This window comes from Sander lucioperca, chromosome 7 (genome assembly GCF_008315115.2).
Source record: "Sander lucioperca isolate FBNREF2018 chromosome 7, SLUC_FBN_1.2, whole genome shotgun sequence".
NCBI lineage: Eukaryota > Metazoa > Chordata > Actinopteri > Perciformes > Percidae > Sander > Sander lucioperca.
This window is the reverse complement of record NC_050179.1, coordinates 27,291,865-27,309,139: the sequence shown is the minus strand read 5'-3', so window position 1 is coordinate 27,309,139 and position 17,275 is coordinate 27,291,865. Positions and strand designations below refer to the sequence as shown.

Genomic DNA, 17,275 nt, shown 5'->3' with positions numbered 1-17,275 from the left:
CTTAGTCCCTGGGTCAGTGTGGTCCTTCTGAATGTGGTGTTGCCAGTAAGGCTGTATAAAATAGATTTTTCTCTGAAATTAAAGCAGAATTTGGGTCAAATCTGTGGATTTGTATCGATGTAGCTAAATCTCTTTTTCCAATACTTATTGGTTAATCTTTACACTCCAAGTTAATATTGATTTAACAGCATTTATACTTGCAGGTATCATACAGGTGGCCTTATTGCGAGAAATCTTCCAACTCCTAAAACTGTGATTCATGGTAGCACGATAACTACCATTGAGGAGACAATCAGAGGTCATATTTATATTTCTTATGTCTTTCTTTCTTTCTTTCTTTCTTTCTTTTCCCTGTGAATGTGTCGGTTTTAGTAACTTGTACAGTAGCAAGCTTCCACATTGTGGGTATATTATAAATGGATTAGTTTTTTTAAAAGATTACATACGTTTTTAAATAATAATATTAACATCATAAAAATAACAATATAACCCAGAACTATATTCCTAAGTGTGTGGAGAGGGCTTTCTAAACACCACAACATCATTTTGGGATGGTAAAATTACAGATAGTATAAATGAATGGCTAACTGAATAAAGAAATACATGAAAGATTTAAGTAGTTAAAAATGATTAATGTTTAGTTTGGTCAGTATTTTGTAATGAGGATGTTTTAGGGAAAGATCTACCTTTCTATTTAAATGAATACTTAGTTAAGGTTAGGGAAGTTTAGTCCCTAGTAGTCTACATCCACAGCGTTCCACTTCCGGGATTGCTCCGGTGCCGCCGGATGTCTTTCATTTTGGCCAGATGTCCCGTTACCTTCCACTTTCTTTGTGTTGTCATTTTAAACTCTGGTGGATTAATGAGGACTATAGTTAACTACTCCTCAGATCTCTGCAGGGTAACTTAAGACAGCTAGCTAGACTATCTGTCCAATCTAAGTTTTCTGTTGCACGACTAAAACAACTTTTGAACGTACACGTTCCACCAAAACAAGTTCCTTCCCGAGGCTATTTTGCAGAGGTGCCGTTGCTTCATGCTCAAGACGATTGTGATTGGTTCAAAGAAATTCCAATAAACCAGAGCACTTTTTTCTACCATCCCGGAATGCTGTGTGGACTAGCCAGACCCTCCTCCGCAGCGCTGTGGAGGAGGGTCTGGCAATGCGAGACTAAGTCCCTAGTAACCACATGGTTAAGAAGGGCCTGTCCATGGCGTATCACGTACTAAAGTATCCTAAACTTTGTCAGGTCAGCTTGAGATTTCACCAAACTCGATACTATGCAGAAGAGATGAGGCGCCCTTCCTCAGTAGGGTCAAACAAAACAGTGTGAATGAGCTGGACTCAATAGAAAATCCAAATTAAACATGCAGTGTCAGTGTTAGTGACACTTTGAGTGTGGATCAATAATAATCAAAGATAGCAAAGATAGTTTGTCATCTGAAAGATGTCGTAGAAAAAAAGATTTATTGTATCACAATACACAAGCTATAAAAAAAACATTAAAATGGACAGTCTGAAGAGAGGTCTCTCCTAAATGAAAGGATGTAGTCAAAGCATAACTGAGAAAACTCTTCATTTAGAGCTTTTACCCAAAGAATTTGTAAAGTATAAACAGTAAAAAATGTGGCATTTGTTTCCTTGGTTGCAGTCGCACAAACAAAAGCTGGAGTCTACCGATCGTTATCAGAAAACTCTCTCTCACAAGGTTTAGTTTTCTTTCACTCAGTCGTCTTCCAAAGCAGCCTTTCTATTGACTTTTATATGTTTATCCTCTACAGATTTAGATAAGGCCATTCATGCTTGCATTGCATCTCATTGCAGCGTCTACTCCTATTCCTTCCTCACTTTAAAGTCACTTTCAGCTCATTTAGGATGCAGCAGTTAGGATTTAAACTGCTGCCAAACAAAGACAGCATAATATTCCCAAGTTGTGCATTTCTCTCTGGTTATCATGTAGATTTAGAAATAATTTTGAGGGGCAAGAAGGATGAATTTCAATTCTTTTCTTTGTTATTTCTACAAAACAAACTGCCACATATAAGAACGTGTGATTATAGCTTTGTAAAATCCTCTGATGTTCACGAATTCTACACAAAGTAGGTTATTTAACATGTATAAAAATAGTCACTTACTGCTGAGATACCGCAGCTGCGAAATAAAGATCAAGTCTTTTGTGGGTGGGAAATAGAAAGTTTTTTCTTCCCCTCAACAAGGTGAAGGAAGCCGTCTTGAAGCACGTCAACATGGTAACCCTGATGAAGGCCACAGCAGCTCATGCGTGATGATTTTAATATAAAAGCTTTGTCAAACTCTTCTTCAGGAATAGCTGAATTCTTTTCATGTCTTTCCTTCTTTTCAATTCATGCAATTCGCCAGAGATGAGAGGTTTGTTTTTTTTATACCTCTAAATACATCAACCTTGGACAGAATAGTCACGACGCTTTCACGAGATTTCTGCAGGATGTGAAAAAATACCCATAACATAACTGATATTTTAGACATGTTTTATATCTACGTTGAGTTATTTCCAGCTCTGATATTAAGGATGACAGTGAAACTTGGGTATATTCGTTAAATGTTCTAAGCTAATTTGACACTTAAATGTCTAAATAAAATGTCTCACTCATGAATGAAGTCTTCACTGTGTTAGGATTAATGATGTACAATAATAGTAATAATAATAATAATAAAAAAAAAAGTTTTACTTTTTTCTCTTATGAACTGGGCTGGGCCATGATTTTGTATTTAGTTTTGTTTAAAAAAAAAAAGACTTATAAGTAGAGGTGTGAACCTTCACCGATCCCCCGATTCGATTCGATTACGATTATCATGTCTTCGATTCGATATCTTGATGCATCGTGATGCATCACGATGCATCACAATGCGTCAAATACATTTTTCTATTAAAGCCATATAGGATATTTAATTCATAGCTTTTCAAGCTTCAAAAACAAAACATTTTGCAGTGCTCTAATACTAAATAAATTGGATGCATAAAACTAGAGCTCTGAGCACATGGCACTTCCTGACTGTGCAAAACATAACAGAATATGTAAACAGAAAGGTTGTTAGGCATACATTAAATTGTAAACAGAAATAATCTATTATGGCCCGGCCGATTATCGATGCAGCATCGTCCATGTCCACGATTCGATGCATCGATTATTTTATTAATTTCAACACCTCTACTTATAAGTAGGCCACAGGTTAAACTATTTAATCATTTCATAGTCTTGCATTTCCAGACCTATCTCCACAGCACTGTGGAGTAAGGTCTGGCCACTCCACACATATATTCGCACAAGATCCGGCTCCTTCCACCAAAAAGAGGTGACGTTCCACATTCCTATCTACAGTATCTAACAATATATCAATCTTAAATGTGTCCTGTCATTCTGCATTTACATATCAAGTGACTCCATGGAGTCCTGACCCCAAAGTTTAGAAACTCTGCTCTAATTGGTTCTTTTCAGACATACTCTCAAGCACAATATACTGTACAAGGTAGTAACTGTGTCACTGGAGTTGAACATACTGTACCTATATAATATCTTAAATTATTTATATATATTGTGCTGCTCTACTGTGTTTCACTCTTCTCTGTTCTCCTTAATTGCACTCTATTGTATTCTTTAATTTCCTGAAACAATTTTGCTAAGAAATATTGCCCTGTCAATAAAATACATGTATCCCGTGACATAGAGCCATGAAGGTTAGTCAACATCCAGATTACCATATTGCTGTGTACATTATTTTTAAGCCAAAAAACAATGGGGGAAAAAGTTCAGCTGGGGTTTGGAGGTTTTCAGATGTCAGCAGCAGCATGTTAGCAGCAGAGCAGACGTATTCTCAGGAGGTTTTTGTTATTGTGAAAGCAGTTGGTTGTCTGTCAGTGTCCTCGCTGTGTTTCCGCTGTCTCTGCACCACCTGTGACTTGAACAGACACACACAAACACACACACACACACACACACACACACACACACACACACACACACACACACACACACACACATCAGGAACACACGCACAAACTCAGACCCATACACACTAAAAACTGCACCGCTGCACATGACGCCATCTCTTACTTTTTCTGGCTTTGTTCTGGCTCTTGTTGTTAGACACACTCTCAAACACACAAACACACACGCACACATAGATACACACTTAGGTACACATACAATGGCCAGATGCTGGCAGCCCCCACCCCCTCCCCTCCATCAGCTGCAACTCCCACAACAGCAGGTAAGCAGCCGTCCTCCTCCAGCTGTCCGAGCTAGACCACTGGAGTGTTTTAGCCCTGGATACAGACCAAACACACACACACTCCCACACACACACACACACACACACACACACACACACACACAAACACACACACATACACACACACGCAGAGTCATCAAGGGAGTCCCGGCCTGCAGTGGTAAAGGTTGCTGCTAATTTTATAAAGCTGCATGTGAGTGTGTTCATGACTGCCTCCCTCGCTTTGCTGTCACAAAATGCAGTGAATAAGTGGCTGTGAAGAAATGATGTGTGTGTACAGTATGTGACAGCAAAGAGGGAAGATGTGTGCCGGGATCTGTCAGAGGGAGAGAGAAAGTATATGTGTCTGTGCTTGCATATCTGTAGCCTACTTGTACTCTACAAATATCCTCAAAATGAAACTCAGTAGGCCTACAGATAAGAAAACGTGTCACTTCTAACTTGTTTAAAGGATTTTTCGGTTTAGAGTTGTGATTCAGGAGTTCATTTTTTGCTGACACAAAATTACATTTCAAGCGATTCCACTGTCGCAGACAAATTTCCAATATCAGAATGAAATCATGTCTTGCTAGAGTTGGGGGTGCACTCCCGTCGTCTCAATCATTTGGTGTAAGGTTGTCATAAAACTCAGTCCGAATCAGTCTTTTTCCCATCATGACGTTCTGACAAAATCAAACGTGTTTGATATTATAGCAGTAAAAGTCTTGGGATTGAAGTTAAATCATGTGAACATTGTCAACAACCAATGGGTGCACTCCCTCCAGCACCAAACAGGAAGCAGGGTAGAGCAGTGTTGTGTATGGTTGATATGGCGTCGCGCTAAGACTAATGCTAAAGAGGGAAAGTTGCCGATTTTCAACCCTTCTGAAGCAAGTTATCCAACAGGAGTTTAACCGTCATGTAAACGCAGACCTCTAGGTACTGCCGCCATTCATTTCCATGTACGGTTGAACAGAAAATCTTCAAATTTTTCCCTAAAGTTAACCTACTAGCGGTAGCTAGCTAGCTTGGTTATTTAAAAAAAAAACTAATCTAGTTGTAGTCTTGCAAATTGTGACCCAGTCATTGCAAAATCTTATAATCTGTGACTAAAAACTCAGTGACAAAATGACGATTAGATGTGAGATGGTGTCAGACTTTAGCCTTTTCAAAGTCTTTTCAGAGTCTTCTAGTGTAGGGTGACCAGATTTCTCTGAACTAAAACCACATGAAATGCATGAATATTTCCACCCAGTGCTCGTCCGCTTACTTTCCAGCGGACCTGGAGGGACTGGTTAAAACAAGACAGATAAGAAGAGGCATTGCGACAATGTTTACAAATATACATTGTAACGCTGGCTGCACAGATTATGCAGATGCAGACCGCTACGATTGACTGACACACACACACACATTTATTAGTCTTTTTACATGGGTATAGTTAATGATCGGGCTATAATGTATGTATATAATTTAATATATGTAATCTGTTATGGGGAAGACAGAACGGACCCAAACGCTAGGCTCAGCAGAAAAAACAAGTTTTATTGAGGGAGAGGGAAGAGGAAGGAGTGGGGAGGCGGACGCCGGGGACAGGAGTAAGGGCTCTGGGGCCCCTGGGGTAGGGCAATGAGGGAGCCTGCTGGGGTAGGACGGTGAGGGAAGACTAAGGGAGACTGCTGGGCTAGGATGGTGAGGGACTGCTGAGGGAGACTGCTGGGATTGGATGGTGAGGGAGCTAGCAGGGGATAGGATGGTGAGGGAGCTAGCGGGGAATAGAATAGCGAGGGAGCTTGGGATACGCGGGGAAACCGGGACCAAGGGAGCCGAAGAGGAGGCACTGGAGTCCGGGGAAGATGGGAGTCGAGGTGGAGGGTGGCTGGAAGCTGGGGCGAAGGCAGGGCAGAACAGGAGCAGAAGCAGGATGGAGCGGGGAGCCGTGGGAGGGGGACCGAATGGTGAAGCCAGCTGACTGGAGGTACAGGAAGCGAGTGGAGAGAATGGCTGCAGGGAAGAAACAAAAGAGTTAACGACAGACAAGGACAGGTAAGTACAAAGTTTTCTCAGAGAGCTTGTGTTAGCGTGTCACCAGAATGACTGAAGTAACGATGAAGCGAAGATGATGAGTGGATCCAGGGTTCATATACTGGGCTTGATAGTAGATGGCTGGCAGGTGTGTGCGGCGGGAGAGGTGATTGTTGAATGACGAGCAGGTGCGTGTAGTCAGCTGGCAGGCAGGAGGAGGCAGGAGGAGGGGAAAACACAGGGGACACAGATAGAGGCAAAACAAACTAAAAAAAAAAAGAAACAAGAAAACTGACAGTGGAAATAAACTAGGCACTAGGAAATCAGAAAACAAACAACGACTCACAGCCAGCCGACCCCCACCATAACAGTAATCGCTGACAACTGGGACAATTTCATAGTGGTTGGTGTAAACCGGGACATTTTAGCGTCCCGACAGGCTTTTGTCGGGACTCGGGACCGGTCAAATCGGGCTGGAGAGGTGCCAGTTCACCGAACCCCCAACTGCTCGGGGTGTCTGTCTATCGACAGTGTAGTGTGTAATAATAAACAGAGTGAAAACATTGTAATTTCCCTTGCGGAATTAATAAAGTACAAATTATTATTATTTATTAGTATTACATTCTGTTTTCTTTCTGTTGTAATTTTAAACTCCGGTGGATTTATGAGGACTATGGTTAACTGCTCCTCAGATCTCTGCAGGGTAAATCCACACAGCTAGCTAGAGTATCTGTCCAAACTGAGTTTTCTGTTGCACAACTAAAACAACCTTTGAACGTACACATGTTCCACCAAAATAAGTTTTTTCTGAGACTATTTTGCAGAGGCACCGTGGCTCCGCTCGGCGCTTATCACTGCCCAAGACGATCGTGATTGATGTAAAGAAATGCCAGTAAACCAGAGCACGTTTTTTCCGCATCCCTGAAGGCTGTGTGGACTAGCAGACCCTCCTCCGCAGCACTGTATAGGAAGGTCTGGCAATGCGAGACTAGCTTAAACACAAAGCAGTCCTTGGGTACGTCCCAAGTCCTTAAATTTCATCCATGTTACCTTCACTTGCTTCCCTTCCTCGCGTCTAAGACCGAGGAAGCATGGGAGAGGCACGAGGAAATTATGCAAGGAGAGAGGATACAAGGATGTGTTTTAGAGGGATGATACGTCCTTTCCTCTGAAGCGCCGCGTGAATTTGTCAGCTGTATGGGCGGAGTTAGCAACGGCTTTCAGCTGCATGGCTACCGGGTAGGCCACTCTCATGGAATCTCGCTCATAGCTCCTCGGAGACCCCAACCAAGTTCCTCGGGGCAGGAATAAGGTTCAAAGACTTCCGGTTCAAGCGAGGAGATATCTTATAAGAGACTTGGGATGCACCTGTAGTATAGAACAAAAATGACACATGTCTTGTTTGCCTGGATGACATACACAAAGCCCCTCTGTTATGAAAGTGAGAAAGTGGCATACTGTACATATTAATTAAATGGATTGTATGTTTTTTGTGTTAAAGTACTTTACGTGTTTCGTGTCAGGCACATTTCGAACAGAGCTATAGCTTCTGCTTTCTCCACCTGCCCTCCTTCTCTCTTCTTCTACTTAACACTCAGCCAGTATTTCCTCAGAGACAACTTAGCCAACACATTCATGATGAGAGGAAGAATTAGCAGCCAATTAAAGTCAGATAGACTCAGCTTTGGATGTGAAGCTTGAAGGTTATTGGAATAAAGTTTAATGCTTTGATTCACTGAAAAAAGATGTTTGTATCCAAAAGAGCTCTGTGTAAGATGACTTCCTTCTGTCTCCCCTTCATCATATTTCCTTCCTCCTCTTTACTCTTTCCTTTTTAAAATGTATTTCCCCTTATTGTTACTCTTCTCAGGTCTGAGTAAGTGTTTCAAATGGATGGTTATAACACATCGGTAGTTCAACAAACACCCAGTTCATGACAGCTTTTCCTGAACTAATGAAGGTTTTTTTCACGTTTTAGACTAACCCACAGGGCAACCTTTGCTCCCAGAGAAGTGAAGATCAGCAGATGGTCTCTTGGCAACGGCAAAGAGAACTCAAGGGAGCAAACAAATAGATTGAATTGGATTTACTCAGTGAAAGGACGAATGTTTCACTGTCACTGCATCGCCACCAGTTATTTTCAGAGCGGTCTGTTTAGATCTTCATTAGTTAAATACACTAGTCACATAATCATGTGTCTCTAGGAGATTATTTGCCAGTGTGCTTCATACTTAAGGTGTCAAATGTCAGGGCATCCAGGGCAAGTTGAAAATTCAAGAAAAACATGGCATGTCCCTCATTCAAGGTTGCCTATTTTCGGTCATAAACCATGACAACCCAAATATGATATTAGTAATCAGAGGTGCAGTGCTACACGCTCCTCTGTGCTTCCGTTGGAGCAGTCGCCCACTCATAGTCTAATAACCATGGTGTCTGTCCCCCGACTCAGATCGGTTAAATGAAAGGTAAACAAAAGAGGGGCTATACTTAACAACCTAATTGGAATTAAAACTACCACTGCAATGATAGAACAGAATAGGAAAATTAGATGTGGACTATTAAATATTAGATCTCTGTATTCTAAAGCAGTACTAGTAAACAAAATTATATCAGATAATCAAATTGATCTATTCTGTCTTACCGAAACATGGCTGTGCCATGAAGAATATGTTAGTCGAAATGAAGCCACTCCTCCCAGTCATTGTAATACTCAAATTCCTAGAGGCTCAGGCCGAGGAGGGGGAGTTGCAGCCATATTTGATTCAAGCCTGTTAATTAATCCTAAACCTAAACTAAATTATAACTCGTTTGAAAGCCTTGTTCTTAATCTTCAACATCCAACATGGAAAACATTACAGCCAGTTATATTTGTTATTGTTTACCGAGTTCCAGGTCCGTATTCTGAATTTTTATCTGAATTCTGAGTTTTTATCATGTGTAGTCCTTAAATCAGACAAAGTTCTTATTGTAGGTGATTTTAATATCCATGTGGACGTTGACGGCAATAGCCTTAGTATTGTTTTCAACTCACTACTAGATTCAATTAGTTTTAGTCAGAGTGTGCACAAGGCCACTCACTGTCTTAACCACACCCTCGACCTTGTGCTGGCATATGGCATCGAAATTGAAGATTTAATAGTATTTCCGCAGAATCCTTTATTATCAGACCATTTTTTAATAACTTTTGAATTCTTACTACACGACTATACGAAATTAGATAAAAGCTTCTACAATAGATGCCTATCTGACAGTGCTATAGCTAAATTTAAGGAAGATATTCCAACAGCATTTAACTCAGTGTCGTGCTTTAATATAACAGAGGACCTTTATGTTAACTTTAGTCCCTCCCAAATTGATAATTTTGTAGACGGTGCTACGACCTGCCTACGGACGACTTTAGACTCTGTTGCTCCCCTCAAAAAGAAGATGAAGCAAAGGAAACTAGCACCTTGGTATAACTCCCAAACTCGCAAATTAAAACAAACCTTGCGAAAACTTTAAAGTAAATGGCGTTCCACCAAACTGGAAGAATCTCGTTTAGATTGGCAAGACAGTCTGAAAACCTACAGGAAGGCCCTCAGAAATGCCAGATCAGACTATTACTCATCACTAATAGAAGAAAATAAGAACAACCCAAGGTTTATTTCAGCACTGTAGCCAGGCAGACAGAGAGTCACAGCTCTATTGAGCCATCTATTCCTATAGCTCTGAGTAGTGACGACTTCATGAGCTTCTTTAATGATAAAATTATAACAATTAGAGATAAAATTCATCACCTTTTGCCCTCAACTTGTAACAGTTCACCTTTAAACACAGGACTGCTAGAAAGAACGACAAGACCTGACATATACTTAGACTGCTTTTATCCTATAAACCTTCAACAATTAATGCTAAAGGTCTCGTCAGCTCCCAACGAGGCTACTTAAAGAAGCGTTACCCATGGTTAACACTTCATTACTAGATATGATCAATATGTCTTTATTAACAGGTTATATACCACAGTCATTTAAAGTAGCTGTGATAAAGCCTCTTCTGAAAAAAAACTATAGACCTATATCTAACCTTCCCTTTCTCTCCAAGATCCTTGAGAAGGTAGTCGCTAATAAGTTATTTTATTTTCTACGTAGCAATAGTTTATTTGAGGACTTTCAGTCAGGATTTAGAATGCATCATAGCACAGAGACGGCACTGGTGAAAATTACTAACGACTTTCTAACTGCTTCAGACAAAGGACTTGTCTCCGTACTTGTCTTATTAGATCTTAGTGCTGCATTCAACACTATTGACCATACCATCCTGTTACAGAGATTGGAACCTTTAGTTGGCATTAAAGGAATCGCACTAAGATGGTTTAAGTCCTATTTCTCTGATCGATCTCAATTTGTTAATGTTAACGATAAATCCTCTAGGTACGCTAAAGTTAGCCATAACATTCCACAAGGCTCAGTGCTTGGAGCAATTCTATTCACCTTATATATGCTCCCTCTAGGCAATATTATTAGGAAACACTCAATTAACTTTCACTGTTATGCAGATGACACCCAATTATACCTATCAATCATGCCAGACAAAACCAGTCAGTTAGCTAAACTTCAAGCATGCATTAAAGATATAAAATCCTGATGACCTACAATTTTCTGATGTTAAACTCAAACAAAACTGAAGTTATTGTGCAGGGCCCTAAACACCTCCAAACCTCATTATCCAAAGATATAGTTACTCTGGATGGTATTGCCCTGGCCTCCAGCACTACTGTCAGAAATCTAGGAGTTATTTTTGATCAGGATATATCCTTCAACGCCCACTTAAAACAAACCTCAAGAACAGCCTTTTTTCATCTTCATAACATTGCCAAAATTAGGCACATCCTGTCTCAAAACAATGCTGAAAGACTAGTCCATGCATTCGTTACTTCCTGGCTGGACTACTGTAATTCCTTACTATCAGGTTGCCCAAATAAGTCCCTTAAGACTCTCCAGCTGATCCAGAATGCTGCAGCGCGTGTTCTGACAAGAACTAAGAAAAAGATCATATTTCTCCTGTATTAGCTTCTCTGCATTGGCTTCCTGTAAAATCCAGGATTGAATTTAAAATCCTTCTCCTGACCTACAAAACTCTAAATGGTCAAGCACCATCATATCTTGAAGAGCTCATAGTCCCTTATTGTCCCACTAGAGCACTGTGTGCCCAGAATGCAGAGTTACTTGTGGTTCCTAGAGTCTCTAAAAGTAGAATGGGAGCCAGAGCCTTCAGCTATCAGGCTCCTCTCCTGTGGAACCAGCTCCCGGTCTGTGTTTGGGAGGCAGACACCATCACCACATTTAAAAGTAAACTTAAAACTCTCCTCTTTGATAAAGCTTATAGTTAGGGAGTGAGGAGTTGCAGCGTTCACCTAGACCGGCGGGGGAGGGTGTATTGCTACAGACACGGCACCCCTTCTCTTCTCTGCTTCTCTTCATAGTCGTCAGATTAATCTACCATATAACCAATTATATAATCAAAGTAGAGGGAGGCAGGCCAGTACAGCTCGATCCAGCAGGGGAGAGTTCTAGCCCGACCAGGCTCTTCTCCTTAACCTGTCTCTCTTAGTTATGCTGTTTTAGACTGCTGGGGGACTTCCTTTGACACACTGAGTTTTTCTCTTCTCTCCCTTTCCATCTGTGTGCATCCTTGTTCCAGAAATGCTTGTTAACTTAGCTCTGGGGAGCTTATTCCCCAGAGTCCTTATGTGTTTCTTTTGCCCAGCATGTTTCCTTGGATTAGGGTGGCACCTAAATCATGGTTGCAGCTGTCCCGGTGGTCCTGCTCCGCGCCCTGCTATGTCCTGTTACACCCTGCTACGCTCTGCAGTGCCCTGTTACGGCCTACTGCGTCCTGCTATGCCCTGTAACGCCCTGCAGTGCCCCGATATGCCATGAATTACTACAACTACTATTTCTGGTCGTTGTTCCATTATCTTTATTAGGACTATTTTTGCCATTGTTCATCACACCCCCAACCGGCAACGTCAGACACTGCCTACCAAGAGCCTGGGTCTTTCTGAGGTTTCTCCCTAAAAGGAGTTTTTCCTCGCCACTGTCGAACTAAATGCTTGCTCTTGGGGGAATTACTGGAATTGTTGGGTCTTTGTAAATTATAGAGTGTGGTCTAGACCCACTCTATCTATAAAGTGTCCTGAGATAACTCTTGTTATGATTTGATACTATATATAAAATTGAATTTAATTTAATTGAATTGTGTACATCGCTAATGAATGCACTGAAAATGTCTGTATCCAGTTGGGGTGGAGCAAGACTAAAGCTGCGTTCTGTTCCGCAGTGTAAATAAACGTTACTCCCTACCAGTGGCGCTTGCAGGATTCTATTTATTTATTCTATTATGCACAAGAACCGCCCGCCCACTAAAGCGGTTTACTGCGCCAGAAATCAGCTGTTCTTATAATATTTAATGTGTATGAGAGTGTGCTGGCGTACTTTTATCATATCATAATGCCCAGATTATAAAAATATTCTACTGAAGCATTTTGTAAGAGAGAGAGAGAGAGAGAGAGAGAGAGAGAGGTGGATGGATGCGCTCAGAGCAGACAGCTGTCAGCCAGCCTGTACGAAGATGATGAATAACCTGATTTCTCTGTGTTCCATGTAAACATCATATCCCAAATATGATCATAACCGCAATATTCATGTCCATGTTAACACACATGATTCAAACAACATGCTAGCTCTGTCCCTGGGTTTAGCGATATTCAGCATCCAGCAACCAGTTTATCTACAGATCGAGTCGTAAAAAATGAACATTCTGATTAAGAGTGGATGGGTTGTTGGTTAAACAACGTATAATTAATGAGAAAATTAGTAGTGTGAACAGAGCAGAACCAAGCTCCTGTCTGCTGCTGCTCCTGTGCGCATTTACGCATTGTTATCAGTAGATGCGTTGCATGTCACACAGAAAAAATGTGCAAACACTGCATACAGGATTACGGCTGGCGGCGTCACTGCTCCCTACTCCTACTCTACTACTTGTGTCAGTTAAAGCTTTAGTGCGTAGTTTCTGTCACTCCCATGAGGAATTCTAAGTAATGACAACAAAACTGTTGGCGCGTCCATATGATACAAGCTTTACGTGATCACACACGCGCGCCTCCACCCCTCCTCCCCTCAGTTGCTAGTAGCCAACGAGGACACGGAGGATTAAAAAAAACATGATGGACTCTTCAGAAGAGGTAATTATCTTGTTTGAATGTAACAGACATTTATTAATATCAAAAAAATTACACACTAAAGCTTTAAAGTGCTCATATTTGGCTCTTTTTCAGGTTCATAATTGTATTTAGAGGTTGTACCAGAATAGGTTTATGTGGGTTAATTTTCAGAAAACACCATATATTTGTTGTACTGCACATTGCTGCAGCTCCTCTTTTCACCCTGTGTGTTGAGCTCTCTGTTTTAGCTACAGAGTGAGGCATCTCACTTCTGTACCATCTTTGTTGGGAGTCGCACATGCGCAGTAAGTACTGCTAGTTTCTCAGTTGCAGAGTATGAGGGAGTGCCATGCTAGCAGCTAGGCGAGCACTATAACGTGTGTTACAAAGTGACGCACGTCCGTCACGGAAGTAAATGCTGGACTACAACAGAGCTGTTTGGAGCAGTTTGTGAACAGTGTTTTCTGTTGGAGATGGTAAGTCCCTTTGGGGTGGACTTTGGGCTTTTTCACTTTGTAAACCTATAACGTGCACAAAAAGATATATAACACAATAAAGGAAAGGGGAAAAGCCAAAAAGCATAATATGAACACTTTAAGGGAACTTCCCCTGAAAAATGTCCTCAATGTCCTTTGGACTCTGACTTGTCTCGGACTTGGCCATTGGACTCGCCAAATATTCTAGTTGGTCTCGACCGAGTCTAGCACTATATGCTTTTTTTCTAAAGAAAACAGGTATTAGTTTAATTCAAAATCCATCTAGAACAGGCATCGAGAATGGTCGCCTGGTATACACCTGGCTGCATCATATACCTCAATCGTCAGGTAGCAATCATTTTCATTTAGGCCACAGACACAATGTCAGCGAGCATTTTGTACTACTTCAAGACAAGTAATAAGTTCAAGAATGGGAACATTTCCATTTTAGATTTTATGTAAATAATATGGCCTGATTTGACCCTTTCTTTATACGATCTTCACTGTCTCTCATTTGGACTCGGTTTTGACTTGGACTCGAACTTTGTTGGACTCAGTCTTGATTTGGACTTAAACCTCTTTGGACTCGGTCATGGCTCGGTCTCGACTAGTTCTGGTCTTGGACTTGTCCTGGGCTCGACAAAGGTGGACTTGACTACAGCAATGCTCAATACTATAGAGGCAATTCGGTCGGTGCCTAAAAGTATTGAATACAGTACCCAACACTAGTAAACAATAATAAAAAATGTAATTTCCTCTTTGCGGGATTAATATAATACGTCTTCTTGTCTGAAGGTGTCCACCTGTCTCCTTATCTATTTCTTACTACTCTTCCTTTCTTCAGGTCGTGGGATGAGTTCCATGACTGTGCCAACGTGGCGATGGCCGGCTGTCCGGATGAAGCGGCAGCTGTCTGGGAATCTCTCCGTCAGGAATCCAAGAAGATGCAGTTCTCCGGAAACCTCTACGACATGTGCTCCAACCGCGACAACTACCCAGCGGCCTCAGTCTCCCCGCATGGCTCTCCCAACCAGGAAGAGATCAGCCAGGAGTCTCTAAGAGGGTGCGCTGACCATCTGGCAGGCTGCCTCCACCTTCTCATGCTCCTGTCTCCTCTGCTGCTGCTGTGGTTTTGGATATAGCTACCCCCAAAGAAACGGGACTGGTGTGAATAGATATAAACTTTTGCGTATTTTTTCTTCAACAAGTCCATAGACTTTCCAATGTTTTTTTTTCTCCCCATCTGCTCTGCCAGGGGTTGAAAATTTCCAAGTGCATGTTCAGAGGCCTGATAATGTATCTTTAAACTGCCTGTGGCGCATCATGCATATTCTCTGCATTTTAATTAGTCTCTCTGTTGGAAACACACAAAATTCATACAGATATGCTCAATCACTGTACAAACAGACCTGCAAACACATACATAGTTAAACAGATACATACAGCAGTCTCATGCCATCTGTCTTTATCCCTTTTCTCCCTACGTCTAGTTAGTTCCAGGTGGAGTTAAGCTTCCTGAGAGTAATAAGAGAGACATAATAATAAATAATAATGTCCTTCTTGATAAACCTGAAAAACTAAGTGATGAGGAGGCCAGATGCCACGACCAGCTTAACTCATACTTTTATCAGCTTTACAGTATGAAGCATTTGATAGTTATGTAAATCTAACAAACCTGGCTTGCTCTTGTACCTACCTTGCAGTTTGACTCAAGTTCTACAAGAAGTCTCCGGTTGGCTAACTTTTCATTTCTCATTCCCTTCTGTCTCTGAACGCTGCCTAGGTTGAAGCCCCTGTTTCTGTGACAAACAAGAAATGTGTTTGATGGAAATTCAAAAAAAAAAAAAAAAAGCAAAGCAAGATGCTGCTCAAAAACACCAGTGCCGAACACACGTTAAACACAGTTAAACACAGTTATACACAGTTAAAAAAATTCCATTCCATTATTCCATTGCCCTGACCTAATTGTTCGATTATTTTGCTGTCTGTCAAATATGCCCTAATCATAAACCAAACCTAAAAATTTCACATTTAGGGGTGCCTAGCTAACCCCTCCCATCTTCACTTAACTGCACTTTGCGATAGTGTTAGCTTGTAGGTTGCCTAGCTAGTAGGAGTATCAGTCGATATCAGTTGGCAAAAGTGTTTCCATTTATATTTCCAAAAGTGCGTGGTTGCGGTGTCATTTATGAATTTCTACCTTGTCATCCACCTCCTAATCTAACATTAGTAGTTATTATTATTCATATTCATATTCATATTATTATTATTATTATTATTATTATAGGATTAGCTGTGGGTGAAGGCCAACAGTCCTCTACAGCTGTGGGGAACCAGTTGGGGAACCACTAATCACTAGAAACCCCAAGGCCCAAGAACAAAAAAATGGAACTATTGGGTGTTCTAAAGGTTTTACATTGTTAACCTAAGTACACGTTCTTAGCTAAGGCACATACAGCACTGTAAATTGGCTTTGGTTGTACACATTTTTAAAAAAAATGCTGTTGGGATGCAGTTACATTGTTTCAGATGGTATGAAAAACTAGAATGGTTTTAGCTGCCTTTAAGAAATAACATAATCTAAGGAATCTCAAATATCAATGTAATCAAAACCATTTGTCTTCATACTGAATGTGTACTGTCACCCCATGAGATCATATAGGACCACAACACTTAATAAATTAAAGACAATGAAGTAACATTTGCATACAGTCTCAACTGAGTACTGAGAAGAAATTGATAGATGAATAGTTTTAATATATCTATCTATCTATCCATCCATCCATCCACCCACCCACCCACCTGCAACCTATCTATCTATCTATCTATCTATCTATCTATCTATCTATCTATATTTAGTGCTGTCAGTTAAACGCGTTATTAACTGCATTAACGCAAACCCATTTTAACGGCATCAATTTTTTTATCGCGAGATTAACGTTCTTTTTGGCATAGCAAACTTTGTAGTTTTTTTCACATGCTCTTGCAACAACTAGTAACGTTAGAAAAACTACAACACCACACCGGATCTAGGTAGACCGGAAACAAAACAACAGGCACGCCGCACACACGTGTTTGGGCTTGCAAGCCGGCCAAAGAGTAGTAGGCTAACGTTAAGTTTTGAGTGGATGGCGAGCGTGAGACGCCAAAATGGAGGCCAATAAGATTCTGAATGGAAAGTTTACTTTTAAAAAGTTGCCAAATGGTTCCATTGACAAGACCAAAGTGATCTGTGTGTTTTGTCGTTGTGAACTGAGCTATCATCGCAGCACGTCCAGTCTGAAATACCACTTGATGGCCAAGCAAACAGCTGATGGCCAAGCA

General features: G+C 41.0%; 1 protein-coding gene across 1 annotated transcript in view; it reads left to right on the top strand.

Moving 5' to 3' along the window:
- Positions 1-16,712, top strand: part of nrn1la (neuritin 1-like a) — a 99,508-nt gene extending 82,796 nt beyond the window's left edge. Inside the window, exon 3 of the mRNA XM_031310032.2 lies at positions 14,796-16,712. Coding sequence (XP_031165892.1) covers positions 14,796-15,093 — 298 coding nt within the window. The 3' untranslated portion in view covers positions 15,094-16,712. The remainder of the gene's footprint in view (positions 1-14,795) is intronic.
- The last annotated feature ends 563 nt before the right edge of the window (positions 16,713-17,275 follow it).